This window comes from Bos javanicus, chromosome 22, assembly GCF_032452875.1.
Source record: "Bos javanicus breed banteng chromosome 22, ARS-OSU_banteng_1.0, whole genome shotgun sequence".
In the NCBI taxonomy this organism is placed as follows: domain Eukaryota; kingdom Metazoa; phylum Chordata; class Mammalia; order Artiodactyla; family Bovidae; genus Bos; species Bos javanicus.
In genome coordinates this window covers 23,598,661-23,622,457 of record NC_083889.1, presented here as the reverse complement: position 1 = coordinate 23,622,457, position 23,797 = coordinate 23,598,661, and the positions used below count along the sequence as shown (strand labels likewise).

The 23,797-nt window shown below is 37.8% G+C and overlaps 1 protein-coding gene across 3 annotated transcripts in view; it reads left to right on the top strand.

Moving 5' to 3' along the window:
• CNTN4 (contactin 4) overlaps positions 1-23,797 on the top strand; it is a 1,026,926-nt gene that overhangs the window by 675,085 nt on the left and 328,044 nt on the right. For all 3 annotated transcript variants that reach the window (XM_061396381.1, XM_061396379.1, XM_061396380.1), the window contains 2 exons: positions 3,721-3,847; positions 11,254-11,429. In XM_061396381.1, the coding sequence (XP_061252365.1) occupies positions 3,721-3,847; positions 11,254-11,429 (303 nt within the window). The remainder of the gene's footprint in view (positions 1-3,720; positions 3,848-11,253; positions 11,430-23,797) is intronic.

Genomic DNA, 23,797 nt, shown 5'->3' with positions numbered 1-23,797 from the left:
TGTTTTATTCTTATTTGGAATTACTAGTAATAGACTGTATTTCTGTATGAAATTCAAATCAGGGAACACCAATGAATTGAGATGATTGATATTATATATATATATACACATAATTTTGGAATTGGAGCAATAGAAGTATATCTCTCTTAGAAAATAATCTACCCAACTTGCTGCTGTGTTAGTGACCTTGATGAGTAATGTTTGTCACTTAACAAGATATGCTAAAAATTCATATAATTCTTTGAGATTGAATTGCGCCGACCCTTGACCAATATCTAAATTTGTTTTGAAAATAACTATGTCATTGTTGAAAATCTGAAATGTAAATATGTAGATTTTGAAATATCTGACTTTAAACCATGAGTATTTAGAAAGATACATGTTTACTTTTATTCCATGCTTTTATTATGTGTTCTTTGAAAAATTCTGTTTTCGTTGTTTGAATCTCTCATTAGCATGAGATTTTATACATGGACTAAGGAGAGAGGATGGTGGTGGTAATAAATTCATGACATCTTTGAATGAGGATGTCACGTGCATCTGTGTTTATGGGAAGATATTCATGACTTCTTCCTCCTCCTAGCTGGTGTAGAAGCGCTGACTGACTCCAGTGCTATTATTTTATAGATGAGAAGATTGAAGCCTAGAGGGACTAGGTGGTCCTCCATAGTTCATAGAGTTAGCTGACAAAAGGCACTGAATCTCGGTTCCTAGTCTTTCTGAATCCATATTCTGGTTGTTCTCTCAACAAGGTCAGAGGCTGTCCCTATTCCTCTAAAATAAAATACCATTCAGTTTGATTTTCTTGAGTCCATAATTTTTCTTCTACCCTAACCTCAATATGCAAAGTTCTAAAGCCTGGATTAAAAGCCTTAAAAGAAGTCACCTTATCATGTTTTACCTAGATGCCCAAATCTGCTTTCTTCGTTTTCCTCCGTCCTGGTTCACCTGAATGAATTCAGGCTCATCCTATCATCTATCAACAGAAGGCTGGTTATTAAGGTCTTCCAGGATCACAGTTGTAATTCACATCCATCCAAATAATCACATATAAGGGGAAAACGGATTGCTAGCTATAGGGTGCTATTCAGTATCACTTTACATCATAGTCACTGGCTCTTCTGTCTCAAAATTTGTTAGGCAGTGCTTAAATCAGCTGGCTAAACATTAAAAAGTGAAAAATACCTCAAATAGAACAATCCTTATGGACCATGTTTGATGTTTAAGCTAGTGTAGTTGGTACCACAAAACAAGCAGAAATGGATAAGATACAGCCATGCTGTCCAGGAGCCTACAGCCCAAAGAAGGGGAAAGAAAGATCCAAATGCATGTAATAGACAAAGATTTGTCCACAAAGAGATATAGTTTATAAATCATGTGGTTAAAGGAAGACCTGAGGGTCTAGAAAAACCTTCTAGGAAAAAAGAAATGAGATTGTAAAGAATGAAAGCCACTTTCCTGTTACGGGTAGTGTTGCTGAAACTCTGTTTATCAGTGCAGAATAGGAACATAGAGGCTAAGTACACTGCTGCTTCTCATTATTAATATATCTACGAAATTATTGTTTGCTTTCAACTATGATATCCCCTTAACAGAGCAGAGATGTTTTATCTTTGTGACATTAGACAGGCTTCTCGGGTGACAGAGCACAAAAGGCAGGTAGGAGGCACAAAATGTGAGTTTTAATGTTTTGCCAGGCCAAAGCAGCCGCAACAGGCTAATGCCTTCAAAATTGTGTGACCCTCCCCACCCACCGGAGGGGTAGTGAGGAGTTTCATAGTGTTCAAACAACAGGGTGTGATCAACTCATGGACAATCCTGGGATTGGTTGGCATCAAGGTGGAGTTTCAAGCATCATCAACTTTCTGATTTGATCCAGTCTAGGGTCTTTGTTTCTGTAGTTTTCATCTAGTAGGGGTCTGCTTCCTGTAAAAAACAACTTGGAGTGAGTGTCAGGTCTTTCTCTATATCTTTAAGGAAACTGAAAGTTCAGTTGTGTAGCAGCTGTATAGTCTGGATTATTACCAGTTCCCCAGACCAACAGCTATTCTCTTTCTATATCTTCACGTTTCTCAATCATTAACTGTTGAGTCATGTGTGTGCATGCATGCTGCTGCTGCTGCTGCTGCTAAGTCGCTTCAGTCATGTCCGACTCTGTGTGACCCCATAGACGGCAGCCCACCAGGCTCCCCGTCCCTGGGATTCTCCAGGCAAAAATACTGGAGTGGGTTGCCATTTCCTTCTCCAATGCATGAAAGTGAAAAGTGAAAGTGAAGTCACTCAGTCATGTCCAACTCTTAGCGACCCTATGGACTGGAGCCTACCAGGCTCCTCCGTCCACAGGATTTTCCAGTCAAGAGTACTGGAGTGGGGTGCCATTGCCTTCTCCATATGCATGCTAAGTCACTTCAATTGTGTCTGATTCTTTACTACCCTGTGGATTGTAAATGGCCAGGCTCCTCTGTCCACGGGATTTCCCAGGCAAGAATACTGGAGTGAGTTGCCATGCCCCACTTCAGGGGGTCTTCCTGACCCAGGAATCAAACCCATGTCTGTTGCATCTCTGGCACTGGCAGGCAAAGATGGAACTGGTGAATAAACAACTCACCTTTCAAAGCAGGAAATGCACATGATGTGGGTTTGGTCCCTGGATTGGGAAGATCCCCTGGGAAAGGGAATGGCAACCCACTCCAATGTTCTTGCCTGGGAAATCCCATGGACAGAGGAGCCTGGCGGGCTACAGTCCATGGGCATGACTAAGCACGAATGCACACAGGCTCTTACTTCAAAAGTCAAGGACACGAGGCTTTGTGCAACGTTTCAGTGATGAGGTGTGTTTTGACCAATATTTATTAGGTGTTTGCTCTAGGAGTATATGCACACTACATTGTTACTTCAAATCTTGTTTGTTGATTATTCCATTCTTTGAACTTTGCAGCTCCATGACAATAAATTTTGTGCGTCTTGCTTCTGCTATTGAGAATTTAGAAATTCATACCTCATTTGTATTAATATACTCAAGCCTCTTTGAAGTTGAAATAGACTAGTCTGGCTGTAACTGAACTTGTGTCCTGAGTCAGTCCCAGCTGTGTGATATGTACACAAGTGCCTCCATGTATTAGTTCATAACAGGTTAAAAAAAGTATTCATTTGCCAAGCATAATTTGAGCATCATGACTCTAGGTTATTCTTTATTTACCTATGTATGCAATTTCTAAAAGTTTTATACATATTTTAGCAGTATACTGGTGCTTCTCATTATTAATGTACTTACGAAATCATTATGGCTTACTTCCAACTATGTTATCCCATTACAGAGGAGAAACATTTTAGCTTTGTGACATTAGACAGCCTCCCAGGATGACAGCCACACTAAAGGCATGTAGGAGGCACAAAAGGTGAACAAAATCAGAGGCTGAACTAGGGTTGGATAGAACAGTAAGAAGTGGAGAAGAGAAAAGGGAATGCCAAGCCGTTTTGGTTCTGGAATTTGTTGGTAAAATAAGTCATCATTATGAAATATGAGAGTCCATATTACTGCTTCATAATTCACAAAGATTACTCTTCATTAGGAAATGTCATCCAGAGGCTGGATTGAATCTGTCATGTATTACTATTTTTTGTTTGTTTACCTCTTTTATTTTTATTTCGTTGTTATTTCCTGTAATTCTCCCTATCAGGAATATGTTCATTTTGGGACATTTTCTTTTCTCATTTCAGATGACTACACACTGCATGGTCCAATTTTCATTCAAGAACCAAGTCATGTAATGTTCCCTTTGGACTCTGAGGAGAAAAAAGTGAAGCTCAGTTGTGAAGTTAAAGGGAATCCAAAACCTCACATCAGGTTTGTTGACTTAAAAGCATGTGTTACCATGCATATACTTTCTATTAGTAAAACCAACAAATACTTATGGAGTGCTGCTTACATAAAGAGCCTTTAGACAGATATCATTGGATATCCTGAGATGCTAAAGAGACGCTCGTATTCATGAACAGTTTAGTACTGAACTTTGTTTCTGACAATACTAGACATTAAATATCCTAATTGATCATTTCACTGAAAGCCTTAACATTACTTAACATATTTTTTAAAACATCTTTTAAAAATGCATCAATAAACTGTCAGGAAAGTAAGGAATATTTAGTAAATGATCTGGAACCCAAAGAAGCCAACTGAACACTAAAATCGTTTTTGACCTTGATGAACTATATGAATTGTAGCTTTGGATTTTGTAGTTTCACGGGGGACTAGGATCACAAGACAAGGCCTAGCCTCAACCAACTGGAGAATCTAACATGAGAAAACCTTCCAGAATATAATCGTATGGTGAATATAAAAGAAGTAGCCTTGCCTCCCAAAGGACTGAAAAGCAAAAGTAATCACCTATTTTAAACCTTGGCACTACATGATTTTAGTAAGAGATGAAGCATAGCTGAAAAGAGAATTAGTAAAGTGCAAGATATATCTGAAGAAATTGTCTAAAAGCAGCAGATAAGAGGAGCAAAATGTGATAGAGAAGAGACTAAGCGAAAACTTTCACATATCTAATCAGAATTCCATAAGGAATGAAAAAAAAATTAGGCAGAAGCATTATTTAAGGAGAAAACTAAGAATTTCCCAAAGCTAATTAAACATTCAAATCTACAGATTTAGTAAACCTAATGAATTTCAAGCAGTGCAAACAAAAATAAAGCCCTATGTAGAGTTATCATGATGAAACAGAAAACACTTAACTCGAAGACATGATCGTAAACGTAGGCCACAGTTGTAATACAGCTAACTTTCAAAGAGATGACAATTAAACCAGCAGCTGACTTCTCAATAGCAACAAAAAAAAAAGCAAAAGAGAAGACAGAATCTTCAATATGCTGAGAGAAATTAACTATAAAATTTTTGTATAGCAGAAATACTTTTTATAAAGAAGAACAAAGTAAATGAGTTTTTAGGTAGACAGAAACTGGAGTTTTGACTCCAGCAGACCCTGCCTAAAGAAAATTCTGAAAGATATACTTTAAACAGAATAAAAATAATCCCTGGTAGATTGCCTTTAGATACAAGAGTGAATGATAAGTAAAGCAAATGGTAAAGGTTAGTATTTCCACATAAAAACCAATTGCACTAAACAACAAAAATAGTAAAAGCATACTATCTTGTGAAAATTAAAAGATAAAATTTAAAAGTCATGACAATATTAGAAATAAATTGAAAAGATATATACTGCACAGTGGAATCTGTATGGTTAAAAAAATGAACTAAAGTTGGATCCCTACCTCACAGCGTACACAAGGGTCAATTCCAAGTGAATAGAAGACCAACATGTGAAATTTGCAAAATGTTTCAAAAGAAATAGGCATGCATATTTAAGACTTTAGTGGGAAGAAAAAAATTCAATTATAACCAAAAGAACAAATCATAGAAGAAAATATTTAACTTCACTAATGTTAAATATTGCTGTTCAGCAGAATATACTGGGATGAGTAAAATTATAAGCTTCCAACTGGGAGAAGATATTTGTGATACATATTATTTACAACGGAGAAGGCAATGGCACCCCACTCCAGTACTCTTGCCTGGAAAATCCCATGGGTGGAGGCCTGGTAGGCTGCAGTCCATGGGGTCACTAAGAGTCGGACACGACTGAGTGACTTCACTTTCACTTTTCCCTTTCATGCATTGGAGAAGGAAATGGCAACCCACTCCAGTGTTCTTGCCTGGAGAATCCCAGGGACGGGGGAGCCTGGTGGGCTGCTGTCTATGGGGTCGCACAGAGTCGGACACAACTGAAGTGACTTAGCAATAGCAATTATTTACAAAGTCTGAACTATTTAAAGAATTCCTACAAATCAAAAGGTAACAGACTTCTAACCTAATTAAAACTTTACCAAAAGACTTGATCAGGTACTTCTTAGAAAAGACTATTAAATATCCATTAAACGTACAATAAGATTACCATTAGTAAATGCGCCCTGTGTGTGCTTAGTTAGTCATGTCCGACTCTTTGCAACCCCATGGACTGTAGCCCGCCAGGCTCTTTGTCCATGGGAATTCTCCAAGCAAGAATACTGGAGTGCATTGCCATGCCTTCCTCCTCCAGGGGATCGTCCCAAACCAAGGATTGAACCCAGGTCTCCTGCATTGCAGGTGAATTCTTTACCCTTTACTGTCTGAGCCACCAGAGAATAAATATCCCCCATTAATAAATAGAAATGTACAAACTAAAACTAAAATGACAGACTCTTTCAAACTCATCAGATTGACAGAAATTTGCAAGAACAAATTTAGCATAAGTAGTATACTGAATATAACCTGGCATGTTCATGCAAGGTAACCTAATGAAGTAGTGAAAATGAATGAACTAGAGCTACAACAACACGATCATAGGAACATAACTTTGAGTAAACAAAGCAAGTCACAAAAAAATACTAACAGTATAATCCTGTATTTATTAAGTTCTAAAGCAGGTAAGATAGAGGATAGATAAGGATACTAGCATACATGATAAAATCATAAAGAAAATCAAAAGAATGAAATAGCAAAAATTCGGAGTTATCATGAACCATTGAGAGGGAAATGATTGGAATGAAAATGGATATAGGAGACTTCAAAAGTAATATTCTTTTTCTTAGAGATCTTTATTGTCCTGTGATTCTTTATAACTTACATGTATCTTATAAATATAATTTTGTCTCTATTCACATTTAATGATATAAACCTTAAGCTAATAATCAATATGTGGTAGTATGTGAAAACCAAAAGAGTATATGGCATGTGTATCACAGTTTAGGTGAAGAAGAGATTGGAATCATCCAAGAATTATAGAAGAAGAATTTGAGCTGAGGTAGATAGTTTTCAGATTGGAAGGATGCTGGCATTAACATAGTAGAAATTATTTTACAGTTTAGTTTGTATGCCAGTTCATTTATTCATCAAACATAGCATTATTCATTGGACCACTCCACTGATATTTCAGACTGAAGTCTAGTCCACGGAGTTGACTCAGGAATGACCCTGGCTGAATTATGTAGGGTTTCCACACAAGATTCCTTCACGGTAGTTCTGCTTTGAACTAGGGTGTATATTAGGATTCTAAAAAATACATCCTTTAGGAAAGGTGTTTAAACCACCATATTAAGCAGCTGCAACGTTCCAGTACCATGCTAGGGTTGAAGAATTCAAAGCTGAATAAGCTACATACATGTTCAAGTAGTATACTTTGGTGGTGAGTGCCTAGAGAAGGAAGTACAAGGTTAAGTGTGAGAAAAGAACGTCCAGGTTCTAGGGTATCGTGAGGAAAGAAGGTCTTCTTCAGGAATGAGAGGGAGCATATCAATAAAAGTTTCCCAGAAAAGGAGATACTTAACTGAATTTAGAGCTAAAGATCTTTTGTCATAGGGATGGAAAAAGGAAATATATTCTAGAAAGAAAACAAAACCCTCTCCAATAGACCATATAATTAGGATGAACATGTATTTTATCATCCAAACTAGGACACTTATGAGAGAGAAAGGCCGTTGTTAATAATTATCTAGGACAGTAAGTGTATACTCAGAACTGCCCTGGACAAATCAGAATATGTAGTTATTCTCCCTATATTAAGTTGAATTCAAAGCTATATCAAATAGTTTTTTGATGCTTTATGTAGTAAAAATACATAAATAAATAAATGCAAGAGGGAAAGTTTCCTGTACACATAAATGATGATATAATGGCCCCCAGTTCTTAGTACATCACCAAGTGTAAGTTCAAATGTGAGCAATAAATGAAAACAAAATTTGCAGCAGAATTTGGCAAGTTGCTGCTTTGTTTCTCCCCAAACTGTGACCTTTAATTAACTCTGCCTTTGTAACATTGTACTTCTAGATATAGGGGCTTGCTTTGTTATTTAAAACAAGCAGAGGAACAGAAACCTATTATGTTTTTAAAGATTGCTGGGAAACACTGAGAAGAAAACTTTTAATCACATGTGCTAGGTTTCTTTTCCTTTATTATACCTTCGGCAGTTTCTTATGAAATAATAGCTCATTGGTACCTAGGAGCTAAAAAACTCCCTTTTGTTGAAGGAAAGAGCAAGAGAAAGAATGGAGAGATCAGATATTTTCAACATCTTTCTGGCTGAACTTTATCTGGGCTCAGGCTGACTTTGAGGGGGAGAAATTCATGGGAGAAATTCAAGGTGATTTCTCCATGGGGATCTTTGCCATTAGGCTTTTCCCTCAAGCACCCCGATTGGCCTCTCTTCTTTGTGTTTATTCCCTGAACAGAGCCTTGTCTTTTCACTGTTTCCTGCCCCTCAATTTTGAAAGGATTGACTCAGACCCAGAAAACCTTAAGAAGTTTTGGCGTGTGCACACTTGCCTTGTATTAAAGTTCCCTGAGGAAACGTGACATGACCTATGACTCTCAGCCTCCCTTTCCCGTCAGAAAGGATGGTCAAGTACTCAATGGAAGTACTTTTACTGTGAAGTTAGTATTCAGCTTGGTTTGCAGACTACAGATTCCAGGTCAGAAAGGTCCTTCCCCTTCTTAGCTGCCAATTTGAAATAGTGAACAAAGAAAAGGGGATGTTTTGCTACAATACGTCCCATAGATAGCTTCCCACTAAGATCTGAAAAATGGTACCTTCCAGAGCTTCACAGTGTTTGGTTGTGCACAGACCCCTCTCTGAAGAGGATGGTGTTGTGTTTCCCCAAGTGATGCAGAAACCAGCTTATGAGACTCACCCATTTGCCTTGGCCCTTGGGAAAATCTCTGTGTGCCAAATAAGCATACCTCTCTATGAGCAGTTCTTAAAAGACTCCTCAAAAACTGAAAATAAATTGTGACTTTTTCAAGACTGTTTCAGTATGGAATAAGATAAGGAATTCAGTGCAGTCCCCATTCAATTGGAATGAATAGTGACTGCATTGCAATAAAACTTGGTATAGGGCTTTGTAAAGGAGACTCGGCTGCATTTCACAGCAAGTGCTTTATTTTCTAAATAATGCATTGTACGTAAAAGCGGGTAATAAAGTAGATTAATGGACTTTCTACGGAACATTTAAGTTGAGATGACATGTGTAGACAGACCCGCAGAGGTGTTCTCATTATCCCTACCAAGACTTTTCTAAAAAGACTCACGTGGTCTCATTCCTGAGTTCCATACTCTGCTTGTGGCTCACGTTATATTGCAATTTCCTCTTTGAGCTTTTAGATTTGTCATATTAAATTGCTCAACTATCATTTGAAGCGAGAATTATGATAGAAATGTGACCAGGTGACTCAAAAAATATCTAGGGCAGCCAGTCTGCTCTGGAGATTCATGAGCATATAGACATGCTAGGATATAACCTGGCTGTTCTCTTTTTATTGCTTATTACTTTCTTGTCTGTGTCAGAACACAGAATTACTGTCAAGCTTAAGAACAGTTTCAATTTCTAATACCCATCTTCTTATAAACAAACACATAAAGAGTTATGTTCCATTTCCCGATCAGGTCCACCTTTCCCACCCCTCATGTTTCTGTATTTTCGCTTTTCAAAGACACAGACTTGAACAAACATACGCTCTTATGCTGTGGTAGGCTAGGATGCTTTCATAAGTTTTGTACACACACAGCTAAAATATCCAGCCAAGAAGTAAAATATTTAGTGAAATATCATAAGCACTGATTGAGAACATTGAGTGTCAAGTTCTAAATGACTGACAGGGCTTGATACAGGCAAACTAGCTGAAGGGAAGGCAGAATGCCCACCTAAACAAGTAAGGAGAATCCCATAGGAGGTTGGGGGGAGCTGGGATTTATCTTGACCAAGGATATTGAGGAAGACTTCATTAGAAAACGTGTGGTTTAAGATTGTAGTGTGAGAGACATCTTGGTGGAAAAAAAGCACTCACCCTAACATTTTTTTGTTGATAACCAGTATCCAAAATCTGAAAGCAACTGACCTTTCATTTTTTTCATTTAAATCCTTTTACATGATGCACACCAGCCCGAGTGCCCCAGAATTGTTATAAGAGGGTGCACAATGAGTATATATGTATATGCACACATTTAAATATTGTGTTTTTTATTTGTTTGTTTGAAGAAAATAAAATGACTGTTTCTCACTCTTTAGTCCTGTTATTGTTTCTGATCAATTTTCTTTGTGCTCTAGTCTTGCTTTATTTTTGGTCCCCTAGTGTGACTGCTCCTAGGAAACTACTGATGATAATTCAGATACTCTGACTATACTGTTTTCATTACCTGATTTGGGTTTAACCAAAAGGTGCATTTGGGCTCTTCTGTAAGATGTTATGGGAAAACCCAAATGAACTTTTTGGTCAAGCCAATATTTTTTGTAGGATAGTGGGGAAGGAAGAGGGAAAAAAACAAGATAGTCATTGTATTATATTAGTTTGAAAGTTTGTACATATTAAAACAACTTACTGAAAGACCCTTTGGTTAAAATAAGCTCTCTCTGGAATGTTATTGGCTGTTTAGAAAAAAAGAAAGGAAGTGAAAAGTAGATTTTTAACTAAAGTCTTGCTGTTTAAATGTGTGAGTCCCACTAAAACTAATTTATTGGGCCAGACTGTGTACTCAGATTCAGATGATCTGAGTAAACAAACAGGAAAACAACAAAACCCTCTTTGTGTCTGTTACCTAATGGCCCAGCCTACAGTTTATTGGGCTGGTTGATTGATGTTTGAGTGCCAGTAGCTAAGGAGATCTTCAAAGTGATACACGATTAAGGCTAGTTTGGTTCCTAAGACAGCTCTAGATCAATAGAATTCCTCTGCTTTGTAGTCAGCCATTTCAGTCATATTAAGGACCAAGTCAAAGCAAATCTGCTGCAATTTCATCAAATATTCAGCCAACTACCCAAAAGTGGGGTATTCTGTTATCTCTATAGACCTATTAAAGAATGACTGCAAACCAGAAAAAGAACTTTTCCTGAGGAGTGCTATTTAAAGATGCTTATACAAGATGCTATGGGAAATTTCCAAAAAAGAAAAAAAGGAGTGAAGTGTCTGTAGCACTGTAAATAGTCATAAAAACAGGTGTTAAAATTTTAATATCAGTTTACCTAAAAAGGATGTGCTCATGTCATAAACATTTGTATTGACACCATTTCTATGTAGAGCTTTTCTAATTTTTTTTAACTGTGGTTTAAAAAAAAAGTCACAGATGATATTTCATGCTATTTGTAATTTTTTATATATACTTTATACAATTTAGAAATATTGTTTAATATTACAAGACTTTATCTCCTGGCATTTTTATACTATAGGTGGAAGTTAAATGGAACAGATGTTGACATTGGTATGGATTTCCGCTACAGTGTTGTTGAAGGCAGCTTGTTGATCAATAACCCCAATAAAACCCAAGATGCTGGAATGTACCAGTGCATAGCAACAAACTCGTTTGGAACAATTGTTAGCAGAGAAGCAAAGCTTCAGTTTGCTTGTAAGTAGCAATTATATCACAATGCAAATGTGACTTTGAATTTTTGTGCCATTGTACCAATCAACCTTTAAAGCAGTTTATCTTAAAAAATCAAAGAGATTTCAATTTATGTTGGTCTTCTTTACCTTTTCCAATATTTGCAAAATATCACTTTTGTAGGATAAATGGTAAATCTGAATGGGAAGATGTATTCTTCTGAACTTATAAGGGTTGAGATAGTTTGACTATATGATAACTTGGTTACATGATGCTCTATACACATATTCACATATACTCAAATTTATACACATAAAGTTTACATATACAACAGGTTATACACACACACATTTTAAGGAGAGTGTATAAGCAAGCAATGGAACTGCCAGTAACTTAATAATCAATGTGTGAAGTGATTTAGCCATAAAGCTCACAGCTGGAAAAGAGAAAACCTTGGTAGTGTATTAATCCTGTAATTCTCTAGTTCTTTTTCTTCTTTGAAAGAAAAGGGACATTTTGAAAGCCATTACATAAACAAAAAGTAGAGACAATCAAAGCTTTACCTTTTGCATTTCTGGTTTAGAACATTCAAAAACAAATTTGCCATCTCTTAAGACCACCGCCTAATAAAAGTTTATGAGCATACGGAAAGATAGTGGAATTTAGAAATAGCAAGTTGAAAGTAAAATCAACGGGCAAGAGCAATCAGTACACATTTGAAATAGACGCCTTAGAGGATGGCTGTTCAGCTGTATTTTAAAGCATTTATGTGTTTGCTTATGATTATATGTTTCCCTCTGTAAAATCCCAACTGATATAGCGGTGCATTAATGTCAAAGGTTTCCTAATTACGAAATCTGTTGGCAGTAACACTGTAGAACAGTCTCATTAATAAAATCCTCCCGGGAAACTCAACACCAAATATACCTAATATCCAGTGCTTAATCTATTATTGCCATTTGGTGGCATTTTTATTAATTGAGAAATGAGTTTTCTAAGCATTAGGTATATATGGGACTCCAGGATTATTTTATTTTTGAATTTCTTCTGAGGTAATCTTCCAAATAATTAAGGTGAGCAGAAAAAAAAAGGAGAGTATATCTGATTGAGTGGTATAGAACCAAAGTGTTTATTTCCTTTGGTTTAACACAAACCTAATATCTATATTTATTTTTAACAAGGAGATTTTCTTGGATTTATTTTAGAAAATGATCATAAACTTCCAGAGTAGGGAAACCTCCATATTAAATTTCTTTTATTTTTGGATTTCACAGTGTAGGAAATTTTAAAAAACAGTAATAATAATAGCACCAGAAAAGAGATTAACATACCAGGAGCAACTTTTCATTTTTCTAATTTATGACATTTAAAACATAAATTACTAACTCTTAAGACTCTCGTTTTGTAAAAATCCATACATTTCTACTACCAAAAATATTGGAAAGACAGAATCTCATATTCAGCTACACTCATTTAAACAGGGGCTTCCCAGGCGGTGCAGTAGTAAAGAATCCACCTGCTAATGCAGGAGACACAGAAAAGTGGATTCCATCCCTGGATGGAAAAGATGCCCTGGAAGAGGAAATGGCAACCCATTCCAGTATCCTTGCCTAAAAATTCCATGGACAGAGGAGCCTAGTGGGCTACAGTCCATGGGGCCATAAGGAGTAGGGTGTGACTGAGCATGCAGGCACACATTCACGTTTAAATAGCACAGTTCAGCCAAAGTCAAAGCTCTCCCACTCATTTTGCATTTGAGTGGCCTGAGTTTGGCACCTACCCTGCTTTCCCCATTCTTCATGCCTAATATCCTACAACCCTCAGAATCCTTGGTTGATAATCATTCAGTTTGAAAAATTCTGAAGATAGAGAACTCATCAGTTCATTACAAAGCATCCTGAACTGTAGTTGCTCTAGCTGTGCAAAAACACAAAAACAAGTTCAATATCTCGTCCTTGAAATTGAAGTAGATATTTAAATCTCTCATCTTCATTTCTGGTACTTACTCTATGATTTTGGTTAGGCTTCAAATCTGGAAATACGGTCATACTCCCTGTCCCATATTTATTTTCTTCTCTAGGTACTTAATCCACAACCAATTTCTTCACAACACAATTACACTCAATTATATATCAAGCAATGACCCTTTAGAAATGTACTTAATTCTATGCATGTACTTGACCTTAGCAGAGGACAGTGGGAACAGTAGTATCCTATGAAATAAATGTGTCTTTTGGCAAATGGGACTGACAATGATACTCACTGGTTTTGTTTTCGTTTTTAAAGCTCCAATCTCATATTTCAACTTTATTTTGTGTAAAATCAGAGGATTGATTTTTCATGAATGGCTATTTATCCAGAGCTCCCCAATCATGTTATTTTATTACCTAAAATCAGAATATTATATTTACTTCTATTACATTCACCTTCTGAGTAGTGACTCTTTGTTCCATCACTGTTGAAATTGTTTTAAATCTTTTTTTTTTTTTAATCTAACATATTGATTATCCTTCTTGTTCAGTGTAGCAGAAAATGTGATAAGCTTGTGTCCATTCAAATAATTGATAAAAAATGTTGACCTGGACAGGGCAGCCTGCCAGTAGAGAATGTCCACTAAAATAAGATTAAATTTATAAATCAATATCCTTCACATCCTCTTGTTCGGTTAGCTACAAATTTACCTGAACATACTGCACTTGAACCCCAGTTTCTCCTACTTGTTCTTAGAGTGATGAGGACCTTTGCCTGGTGGAAATCAAGATGTACTGTTTCTACACATCCGCTTATACCTGCTGTCTGTGCATCTTCTCTACTCTTCCCTAACCATTTATCATAAAACAGCCAGAGTAATCTTTTAAACATGTAAATGAGATCATTCCACTTTCCTGCATTACACCTTGTACTGCACTTAGAATAAATCTCAAATTCATTACCATAGTCTCATTTTCATTTCTTGAAGATGACAAATGATCTTTTGCACCAGGGCCTTGGTATTTTCACTCTCCCTGCCGTATTTGCTTTTCTCCTGATCCTTCACATGCTCACTTCCTATGATTCTCTGTTCTCAAATGAGATGTGACCTCCCAAGAGAAGTTTCCACAGCACCATGTCTCACCTGGGCCTCCCAGGTGACGCTGGTAGTGAAGAACCCGCTTGCTGGTGCAGAAAATGCAGATTTGACCCCTGGGTTGGGAAGATCCCCTGGAGGAGGGCATGGCAACCCATTCCAGTATTCTTGCCTGGAGAATCCCACGGCAAGAGGATCATAGTGAGCTACAGTCCGTGAGGCCGCAAAAGAGTCGGACAGGACTGAAGCAATTTAGCACGCACGCATGTCTAATCTACTCCAGTAGTCTTGCATGGAAAATCCCATGGATGGAGGAGCCTGGTGGGCTGCAGTCCATAGAGTCGCGAAGAGTCGGACATGACTGAGCGACTTCACTTTCACTTTTCACGTTCATGCATTGGAGAAGGAAATGGCAACCCACTCCAGTGTTCTTGCCTGGAGAATCCCAGGGACGGGGGAGCCTGGTGGGCTGCCGTCTATGGGGTCACACAGAGTCGGACACGACTGAAGCCACTTGGCAGCAGCAGCATGTCTAACCTAGACACAGTCTCTGAAAAAGCAGTTCCTAGCATTTCTTCTCCTGTCCTCTGTCTGTCTTCTTGTAGCCCTCTACTTTTCTACATAACAGCATCTTTTTCAGTCATTAGGACTTACCATGACATGGAACAATTTTGTGTATTTCTTTTTTCTCTCCATTCAACTCCCTTAATATAATCTAAGTTCTGAGAGAGCCGAGACTATCTTGTCCCCTCTGTATCTCCAGAGTCCGGAATGATTTATATATAGGAATAAAGAAAATCTTTTATTAATTACCTATTCAATGATACAGGTTATTTGGGGGATGATACATGTTATTTTTGTAAACTTGCATCCTTTCTCTTACAGTCATTTTCTAGAGTCTGTCACCTTGATTATTAATGTAGTTTGTAGATCTTTCTTTTCTATCCTTTTTATATTAAAAAAATTAAAAGACATTGACTGTCTTCAAAAATTGTTTTTAATTGTTTAGAATAAAATATCTTTTTTTAAGTGATATGAGGTAAAGTATGACAATCACATCTTTTGAATGTTACTGAATGTTTGCTTCTCCCCAAGCATTTTCATAATCATTGACGGAAAAAAATATTGTCTTTTGACCATACTTACTGCACAGTAATACACAAGTGAGACTATTTCTTCAGTTTTAATTAAGTGATTTTATGGCTGAAATGGACCTTAATGTTTTCCTGACTTGTATATTTTTTTAAAAAATTAAAGATTGAAATAACCGCATCACTGTTACTTACATAATTAATAAGTAAAAGCCAAAGAACAGCACCTTCAGTTCCTAATCTGGGGCACCTTGTCCTGTGTCTGCTTTAGACTCACTTTGATTTATAAGGAAAAAAACTCCTCATCTTTATCTAATATGTTCTACCTTCAAATCTCATTTATATACCTTCTATAATTTTATCTGTATGACACTCTTATAAGGTTGATATCATTTATGGTTTATTTTTAAAATATTATCATGCTGCTTTTGTAGACAGAATTTGGTAATCTCTTTTATTCAGCATTTTAAAAAATGAATTAATTCACATAAGCAAAAATTCTAGTTAATGGAGATGATGTCTCTAAGGACCTCCACTTTTCTTAGTTCAATATCTTTAGGACAGAAATCTTTCCTTGATTAAATAGGCACAGCATAACTGCTGAGGTGTGGACATTTTCATGAGCATAGACTGTTGTAATTTGGAGCACATTTTGTTTTCCATCCCCTGCAATATTAAGCCACCACTTCTCTATCTGTCACTGAGCCTATTTCTAATGGTAGACTACCAATGCCCTTTCTACCATCTAGTCCTTGTGTTTCACCTTGGGCTAGCAAACTTGATTGATTAGTTTACCAGGGTCTACCCAGCACCTGGCATTTAGTAAACTTGCAATAATAACTGTTGAATAAATGAATAAGTTATAAGGATTGGATGTTAAAGTCATCAGGCCATGTGTGGGACATGAGTTGAACCACTCTGTTGAAGGACTTTCTGACACTCCTTTGGTAGTGCTTTGGAGATGGATGCAAATACTTCTACCTTGAGCTTGTGTAGAAGACAGTTGGTATCCTAATTCCAGATAAGGGTATTTGGGGTCGGGAGGCCTTAGCCTAGTAAAAAAGTTCATGTACTGAGCACATCAAAAATGCCATCAAAGTTGATTTGTATCCTGAGAACCTGGCCTGAGATTATGCATAGTTTCAGTAAAGTGTTTAGCAACTTCCTTTCAGCTCTCCACCCTGCAAGGGGAAAAGCAAGTTGAATGTTCTTTAATTCTGAGGTAGGCAACTGAATCAGGAGATCAGGCCAGGACTGGAAGGAATTTCAGTTCATTATTTTTCACTGCTTCATGGTGGGGATTTTTTTCAGAGGTTGTATCTATATAGAATGAAGTGCTCTAGCTCCACCATCCTCACTACCCACTTCCCAACCAAGTGTGCATATGTGTTCAGTTGCATGAGTAATGCCTAACTCTTTGCGACCCTATGGGCTGTAGTCCACCAGGCTCCTCCGTCCATGGGGATTCTTCAGGCAAGAATACTGGAGTAGGTTGCCATGATCACCTCCAGGGGATCTTCCCAGCCCAGGGATCGAACCCACATCTCTTATGTCTCCTGCATTGCCAGGTGGGTTCTTTACCACTAGCACCACCATACCAGCCCAAATCTGCTTGAGAATCACCTTGCACAGTTAGTCAACAGGGCAATTTTGTTCTCTGACATATAGATATGGATTTTAAAAGTAAGTTGTAATACACACTTACAGGCTTACAAAATATCCAAGTCACTATTTTAAAACTTGTGGATGTGGGCTTGAGAAGCTGAAATACTCTTTTGCCTAAGTTTAAATAGAGTGCGATGTCCATTGGTCCCTTCCACTTTGTGTGTTTTATACTGCTGCTAGAACCGAGACTTCTCATCCGAGCTGTGGGATGGCCATACTTCTTTCTTAGGATTGTTATGAAGATTAAATTTTAAGGCATAAGAATAATTCCTAGTAAAAGCACAGAACGATTCCTAACATGAGAAAATGATGAAATAGCTGCCTCTGTGTTTTTCATCTCTTTCCCCTATTTTCCACTTCTTTTCTGTCTTTTAAAAATAAGAATAACAACTAACCTTTATTAAGAGTTTAGGTATATTAGATAAGAACGTAAGTCCTGAGGTCAGAGTACCTGGGTTGAAATTGTTTATTCTATAACCCTGTGACCTGGGACAGGGTCCTTCTCTCTGCCTCAGTTTCTTTCTTTCTTTTTTTTTTTTAAATTTTATTTTATTTTTAAACTTTACATAATTGTATTAGTTTTGCCAAATATCAAAATGAATCTGCCACAGGTATACATGTGTTCCCCATCCTGAGCCCTCCTCCCTCCTCCCTCCCCATACCATCCCTTTGGGTCGTCCCAGTGCACTAGCCCCAAGCATCCAGTATCGTGCATCGAACCTGGACTGGCAACTCGTTTCATACATGATATTTTACATGTTTCAATGTCATTCTCCCAAATCTTCCCACCCTCTCCCTCTCCCACAGAGTCCATAAGACTGTTCTATACATCAGTGTCTCTTTTGCTGTCTCGTACACAGGGTTATTGTTACCATCTTTCTAAATTCCATATATATATGTGTTAGTATACTGTATTGATGTTTTTCCTTCTGGCTTACTTCACTCTGTATAATAGGCTCCAGTTTCATCCACCTCATTAGAACTGATTCAAATGTATTCTTTTTAATGGCTGAGTAATACTCCATTGTGTATATGTACCACGGCTTTCTTATCCATTCATCTGCCTCAGTTTCTTTATCCATAAAATGGAGTAAGATCATGGCATCCAGCCCCATTACTTCATGGCAGATAGAAGGGGAAAAGTGGACATAGTGACAGATTTCGTCTTCTTGGGCTCTAAAAATCACTGCAGACATGAAATCAGAAGATGATTGCTTCTTGGCAGGAAAGCTATGACAAACCTAGACAGTGTGTTGAAAAGTAGAGACATTACTTTGCTGACAAAGGTCCATATAGTCAAGGCTATGGTCTTCCCAGTGGTCATGAAAGATTGTGAAAGCCGGACTGTATAGAAGGCAGAGCGCAAAATAATTGATGCCTTCAAACTGTGGTCCTGGAGAAAACTCTTGAGAGTCCCTTGGACTGCAAGATCAAACCAGTCAATCTTAAGGGAAATCAACCCTGAATACTCTTTGGAAGGACTGATGCTGAAGCTGAAGCTCCAATATTTTGGTCATCTGATGCAAACAGCCAACTCATTGGAGAAGTCCCTGATGCTGGGAAAGATTGAGGGCAGAAAGAGAACAGAGCATCAGAGGATGAAATGGTTGGATGCAATAGACATGAACTTGGGCAATTTTCAGGAGATGGTGAGAGACAGGAAAGCCTGGCGTCCTGCAGTTCATGTGGTTGCAAAGAGTCAGACATGACTAGGCGACGGGAATAACAACAAAATACTCCTAAATTATTGTCTAGCACACATTAATAAATGTTAGCTGTTGTTATTTTTTATTATGATTTGATTACTCCAGGTCAGAGATTATGCTAAGCATTTTGGAAGCATCCATTTAGTTTTCAACATAACCCGAAGCAGTATAGGCATTAATTTTATCTCATAGATTAAGAATCTGAAGATTCGTGAATGAGGTGACTTTAACCAGGGGTGCAGTAGAAGGGAGAGGACCCAGCATCAGAATCTGGCCACGTCACTTTTGGGCAGATGACAGGCGTAGTTCCCCCGTGACAGCTAGAACTACTGTTTCTCATGGAATTCATGTTTAAACTATAGATGTGAATGGTTAGTAAAATGTTTCTTTTGTAGACACAAACTTGATTTCTAAATGTGTTTACAACCTTTCATAGACTTCATTATTATTTTGTTTGTTTTTAGTTTTTTAATTATAGGCTTTCTTGATGTTGTCATAATGTTGATTTACCATTAGTATCTAAAACCATAATGTGTATACCACAATTATGCATATATTTGTGATTCTAATTTTAATATAATTGGTTTCAGGTTCCATAATGAGAATAATTAATAACAATATTTCTTCTCTAAAAGTTAATATGCAAATTTCCAATTTATTGCTAGGTTGTAAAACATTCTGAATATTGATGTTTTATGATAAATAAGTGTGGGTTGGCAAACTTTACATCCCCAAGCAGTAAAATCACATATTATTACAAGTTTTTTTTCTTTTACTCCCATATTATTCCTCCCCAACATGAGAAAGAGATGTACTTTAAATGTAGATTATTATGAAGAGCTTCCAAGAGACTAATCCAATAACTCCAGATTTTAGCCTGTCAGACTGATTGCTTCATAAACATTGTTTGGGACCTTGTTCCTGGAAGAATTTCAGCTATTTTACAACAGTTCGGATCTTCAGAACAAAAGACTTATGCTACTCATCATCTCCTGCTGGGGATGACTATAATTCATACATAAGTACCTCCAAATTGCTGATTGTAAAATTAAGTCACTCAGCAAAAGTCAGTCCCCTGCCTGCTGTCTTGGGCATGGCAAGGTGGTATTCTTTTGAAGGAAGCGATATGCTGAACTCTGTTGGTACCTCACATGAAGTGGGAAAAGACACTAGGTTGGTACACTATTCAAACCCTGCCTGTCTACCTCCTGAGCTTGTATTATGGGGAAGGAAATAAAAGAGGGACAGAAAGAAAAAAGAAAGGATGAAGATAACATATGAAAGAGAGTCTTAGGTGCAAAAAACACCCCATGTTCTCCTTCTATGACCTCTCTCTATATATGTATAAGATACATCAATAAAGCAATCCATTCTGAGATTAATTTCAGTTAATTTATCAGTTATGTGGCAGTCAACGCTTTTTATGGTGAAAAGATCACATTGATGAGCAGTAGATGATCAGAAAGCATCACTGAAAAAGATTCTTCTTGTGGGTACTATAGTGAGCCTTATCTGAGTTTTCCTTAACTTGAGTACCATCTGACAATTGTGGCAATGATGGTAATAAAGATTAATGTATTAAAATTAGAGTGTTGTACTGTACTTGACTGGGGCTTTTGGCAACATGGTTTTTGAGCCTTGATCATTGTGTATTCACAGTAAATTTCGAATGTTCATTGCTTTTAATATCCAATAATTAGTTTACCTTTCATAGCCAAAGAATGAAATGTGCAATCAGAACAATAACTGGGGTTTTGATAGATGGCCAAACCCAGGACTGACTTGACTGATTTTTAATTAGAAAGGCTGCTTAAATAGGCAAACTTTTGTTCTGAGCAATAAAATGTTGATGGATGACTGTTTGGATAAATAATTTGTAAATATTTAGGTCAATTAAGACTTAACTAAGAAATATTTGGATGGCAAAGCTGCTAATATATATCAATGAAGGGCTTTTAGTCTCCATAAAAAAAAAATTCTCATTTGAATAATTAGAAGAATTCAAACCAAAATTTGCTGAGTTTCTGAAATACTGCTTTTAGTAGGTTCTTTCTGCCACTTTATTGTTCAATCACTGAGTCATGTCCAACTCTCTGCGACCCCATGGGTTGAGGCACACCAGGCTTCCCTGTCCTTCACCAACTCCCAGAGTTTGTTCAAACTCATGTCCATTAAGTCGGTGATGCCATCCAACCATCTCATCCTCTGTCGCACACTTCTCTTCCTGCCCTCAAACTTTCCCAGCATCAAGGTCCCACTGGGTCAGCTCTTCAGATTAGGTGGCCAAAGTACTGGAACGTCAGCATCAGTCCTTCCACTGAATGTTCGGAGTTGGTTTCCTTAAGATTGTTTGCCACTTACTATAATACTAAAAAGACATTACTGGTGACAGTGGGTATCTTTTGAAAATTTCGTAAAATAAACTTTATAACTAGTCAGTACATGGGTGTGCTGTTGATTCTTCGTGATGTAGGCAGTTATGAATTTTGATATAAAAAATAATTGAAATTCACAAGTATACAGCATTACTCTCATTTGCTTTCTTCTCTCTTCCATGATACTCACTAATGTATGCAAGTCAAGCGAAAGTGAAAGTCACTCAGTCGTGTGCAACTCTTTGAGACCCCATGGACTGTAGAGTCCATGGAATTCTCCAGGCCAGAATACTGGAGTAGGTAGCCTTTCCCTTCTCTAGGAGATCTTCCTGACCCAGAAATAGAACTGGGGTCTCCTGTATTGCAGGCAGATTCTTCCCTGAGCTATCAGGGAAGCCCTTCCGCAACCTAGAGATACTAACTAGTTAACCAAATTGCTTTATTATAATACAATAATTCAGTCCAATTTGGTGTCTGTTTGGGTGACAAAGAGTAGTACATGAGTGAATCAATGAATACAGAGTTCTTTTTTTTTTTTTTTAATTCAGAAGCATTCTAAGAATGTTTGGTCAATCATCAATTAGGTGTTGCCAGATAATTGAAAGTAGAAATAGAATTGAATGGGAGGAGGTGTCAACATAGAGAATAGTATCCCATTCTTTTTCAAGAGTTTGTATGTGACAGATTAAGATTCAAATTCAAAATCCAATTGACCATCTGTAGTGGTTTAAAATAGTAATTTACCAAAAGATAATTCATCTAGAACTTTCAATGTGAAGACTTTGTTGGCTAAAATGGAAAGCACTTTGGAAAATTGCATTTTACTGAGAGGTAACAAATGCTGAGTGAGAATGAGAATGCAGTTGTGGAACAAATTGGAAAATGGGTCTTTTCAGATATACTTAATTAAGGACCTGGAGATCATCCAGCATTAAGCATTTGAACCTTAAATTCCATGGCAAGTTCCTTTTGAGAGACAAAAGAGAAGACACAGGAGAAGGCACTGTGATCATCAGGCAGAGACTAGAGAAAAGCTGCCTGGGGACACAGGACTGCCAATAGCTGTCAGAGGCTGGAAGGGTCCAGGGGCCATTCTCGTCTAGAGCCTTCCTTCACAGTGAGCACAGCCTGACCATACCTTCTGATACTTAGCTGCTTAGTCGTGTCCAGCTCTTTGCGACCCTATGGACTGTAGCCCGCCAGGCTCCTCTGTCCATGCGGATTCTCCAGGCAAGAATACTGGAGTGAGTTGCCATGCCCTCCTCCAGGGGATCTTCCCAACCCGGGGAGTGAACCCAGGTCTCCCACATTGTTAGGCATATTCTTTACTGTCTGAGCCACCCAGGAAGCCCAAGAATACTGGAATGGGTAGCCTATTCCCTTCTCCAGGGGATCTTCCCAACCCAGGAATCGAACTGGGGTCTCCTGCATGGCAGGAGGATTCTTTTACCAGCTGAGCTACCATGGAAGCCCACACCTTGGTTTCAGACTAAAAGCCTTCAGAATGCTAGAGAATAAGCTTCTGTTATTGTAAGCCACCAAATTTTTGGTAACTTGATTATGTCCATACTGGGGAATTAGTGACCAGTGTATGCCAGGATCTTTACCTTTTCTTTCCTGACCACATTTATCAAGGAAAAATTAAAACCACATGGGAGTGACACTGAAGTCAGGTGCTTTTGTAACTCAGCTGTATTAGAAAGCAAAGTATTGAGAGGGATAACCTTGATTAAATGTGGGATAATCAGGGCCAGTTTTGCGTCACGCTTTGTGTTTTCCTCTGGGGAGTATAAAAGGGGATTTTAATCTGTATGTAGTATGATCTGATGAATACTGAAAAAATGTAGCTGCAGAAGCTCAGAGCAGCCTTTTCTTTTCACCAGCATATTTCTGCCTCTCTCCAGGAATAGCCTTATATAGGCCTTTTCTGAAATAGGCAGGAATGGCTCATTCTCCATAGAGTAAGGATTTGAAGATTCTGAGTAGTTTTTTTTGGCCCCTAGACTTTCTCTCTGGACTTCTTTTTTCTAGGTCATTTTCCCTGAGTTTGACCTTTCTTGGGCATGCTAAAGTCCTCGAAACTGGCTGTTATCACTTTGAAAGTATCTGACCGACCTGTGTCTATAACAGTTTCACTATGGTCCCTCACGTATTGTTATGATTCGTGTTATGACATTTCTGACTGCAGAAGCCCCTGCAGAAGTCAAGGGCTGATGCCACTGCCTTCCCGCTCAGCACCTTTCACTGAGTGGGCTCTAAATCGGAACAAGCCCCTTGGCTCCTAGCTGACGTGTATTTTATGCACCATCCTGGCTAGTTTTTACTTTACAGCTATAATATGTGACCCCTGGACAGAACAAATGCCTTAGAGTTCAGAGGTTAAATCACAAATTCAAAAACATGATGAAAGGGGCGTGTGTGTGTGTATGTCTCCACGTATGCATGTCTGTGTTTTTCCAAGAACTAAATTATTCTGTTAGATATTTTA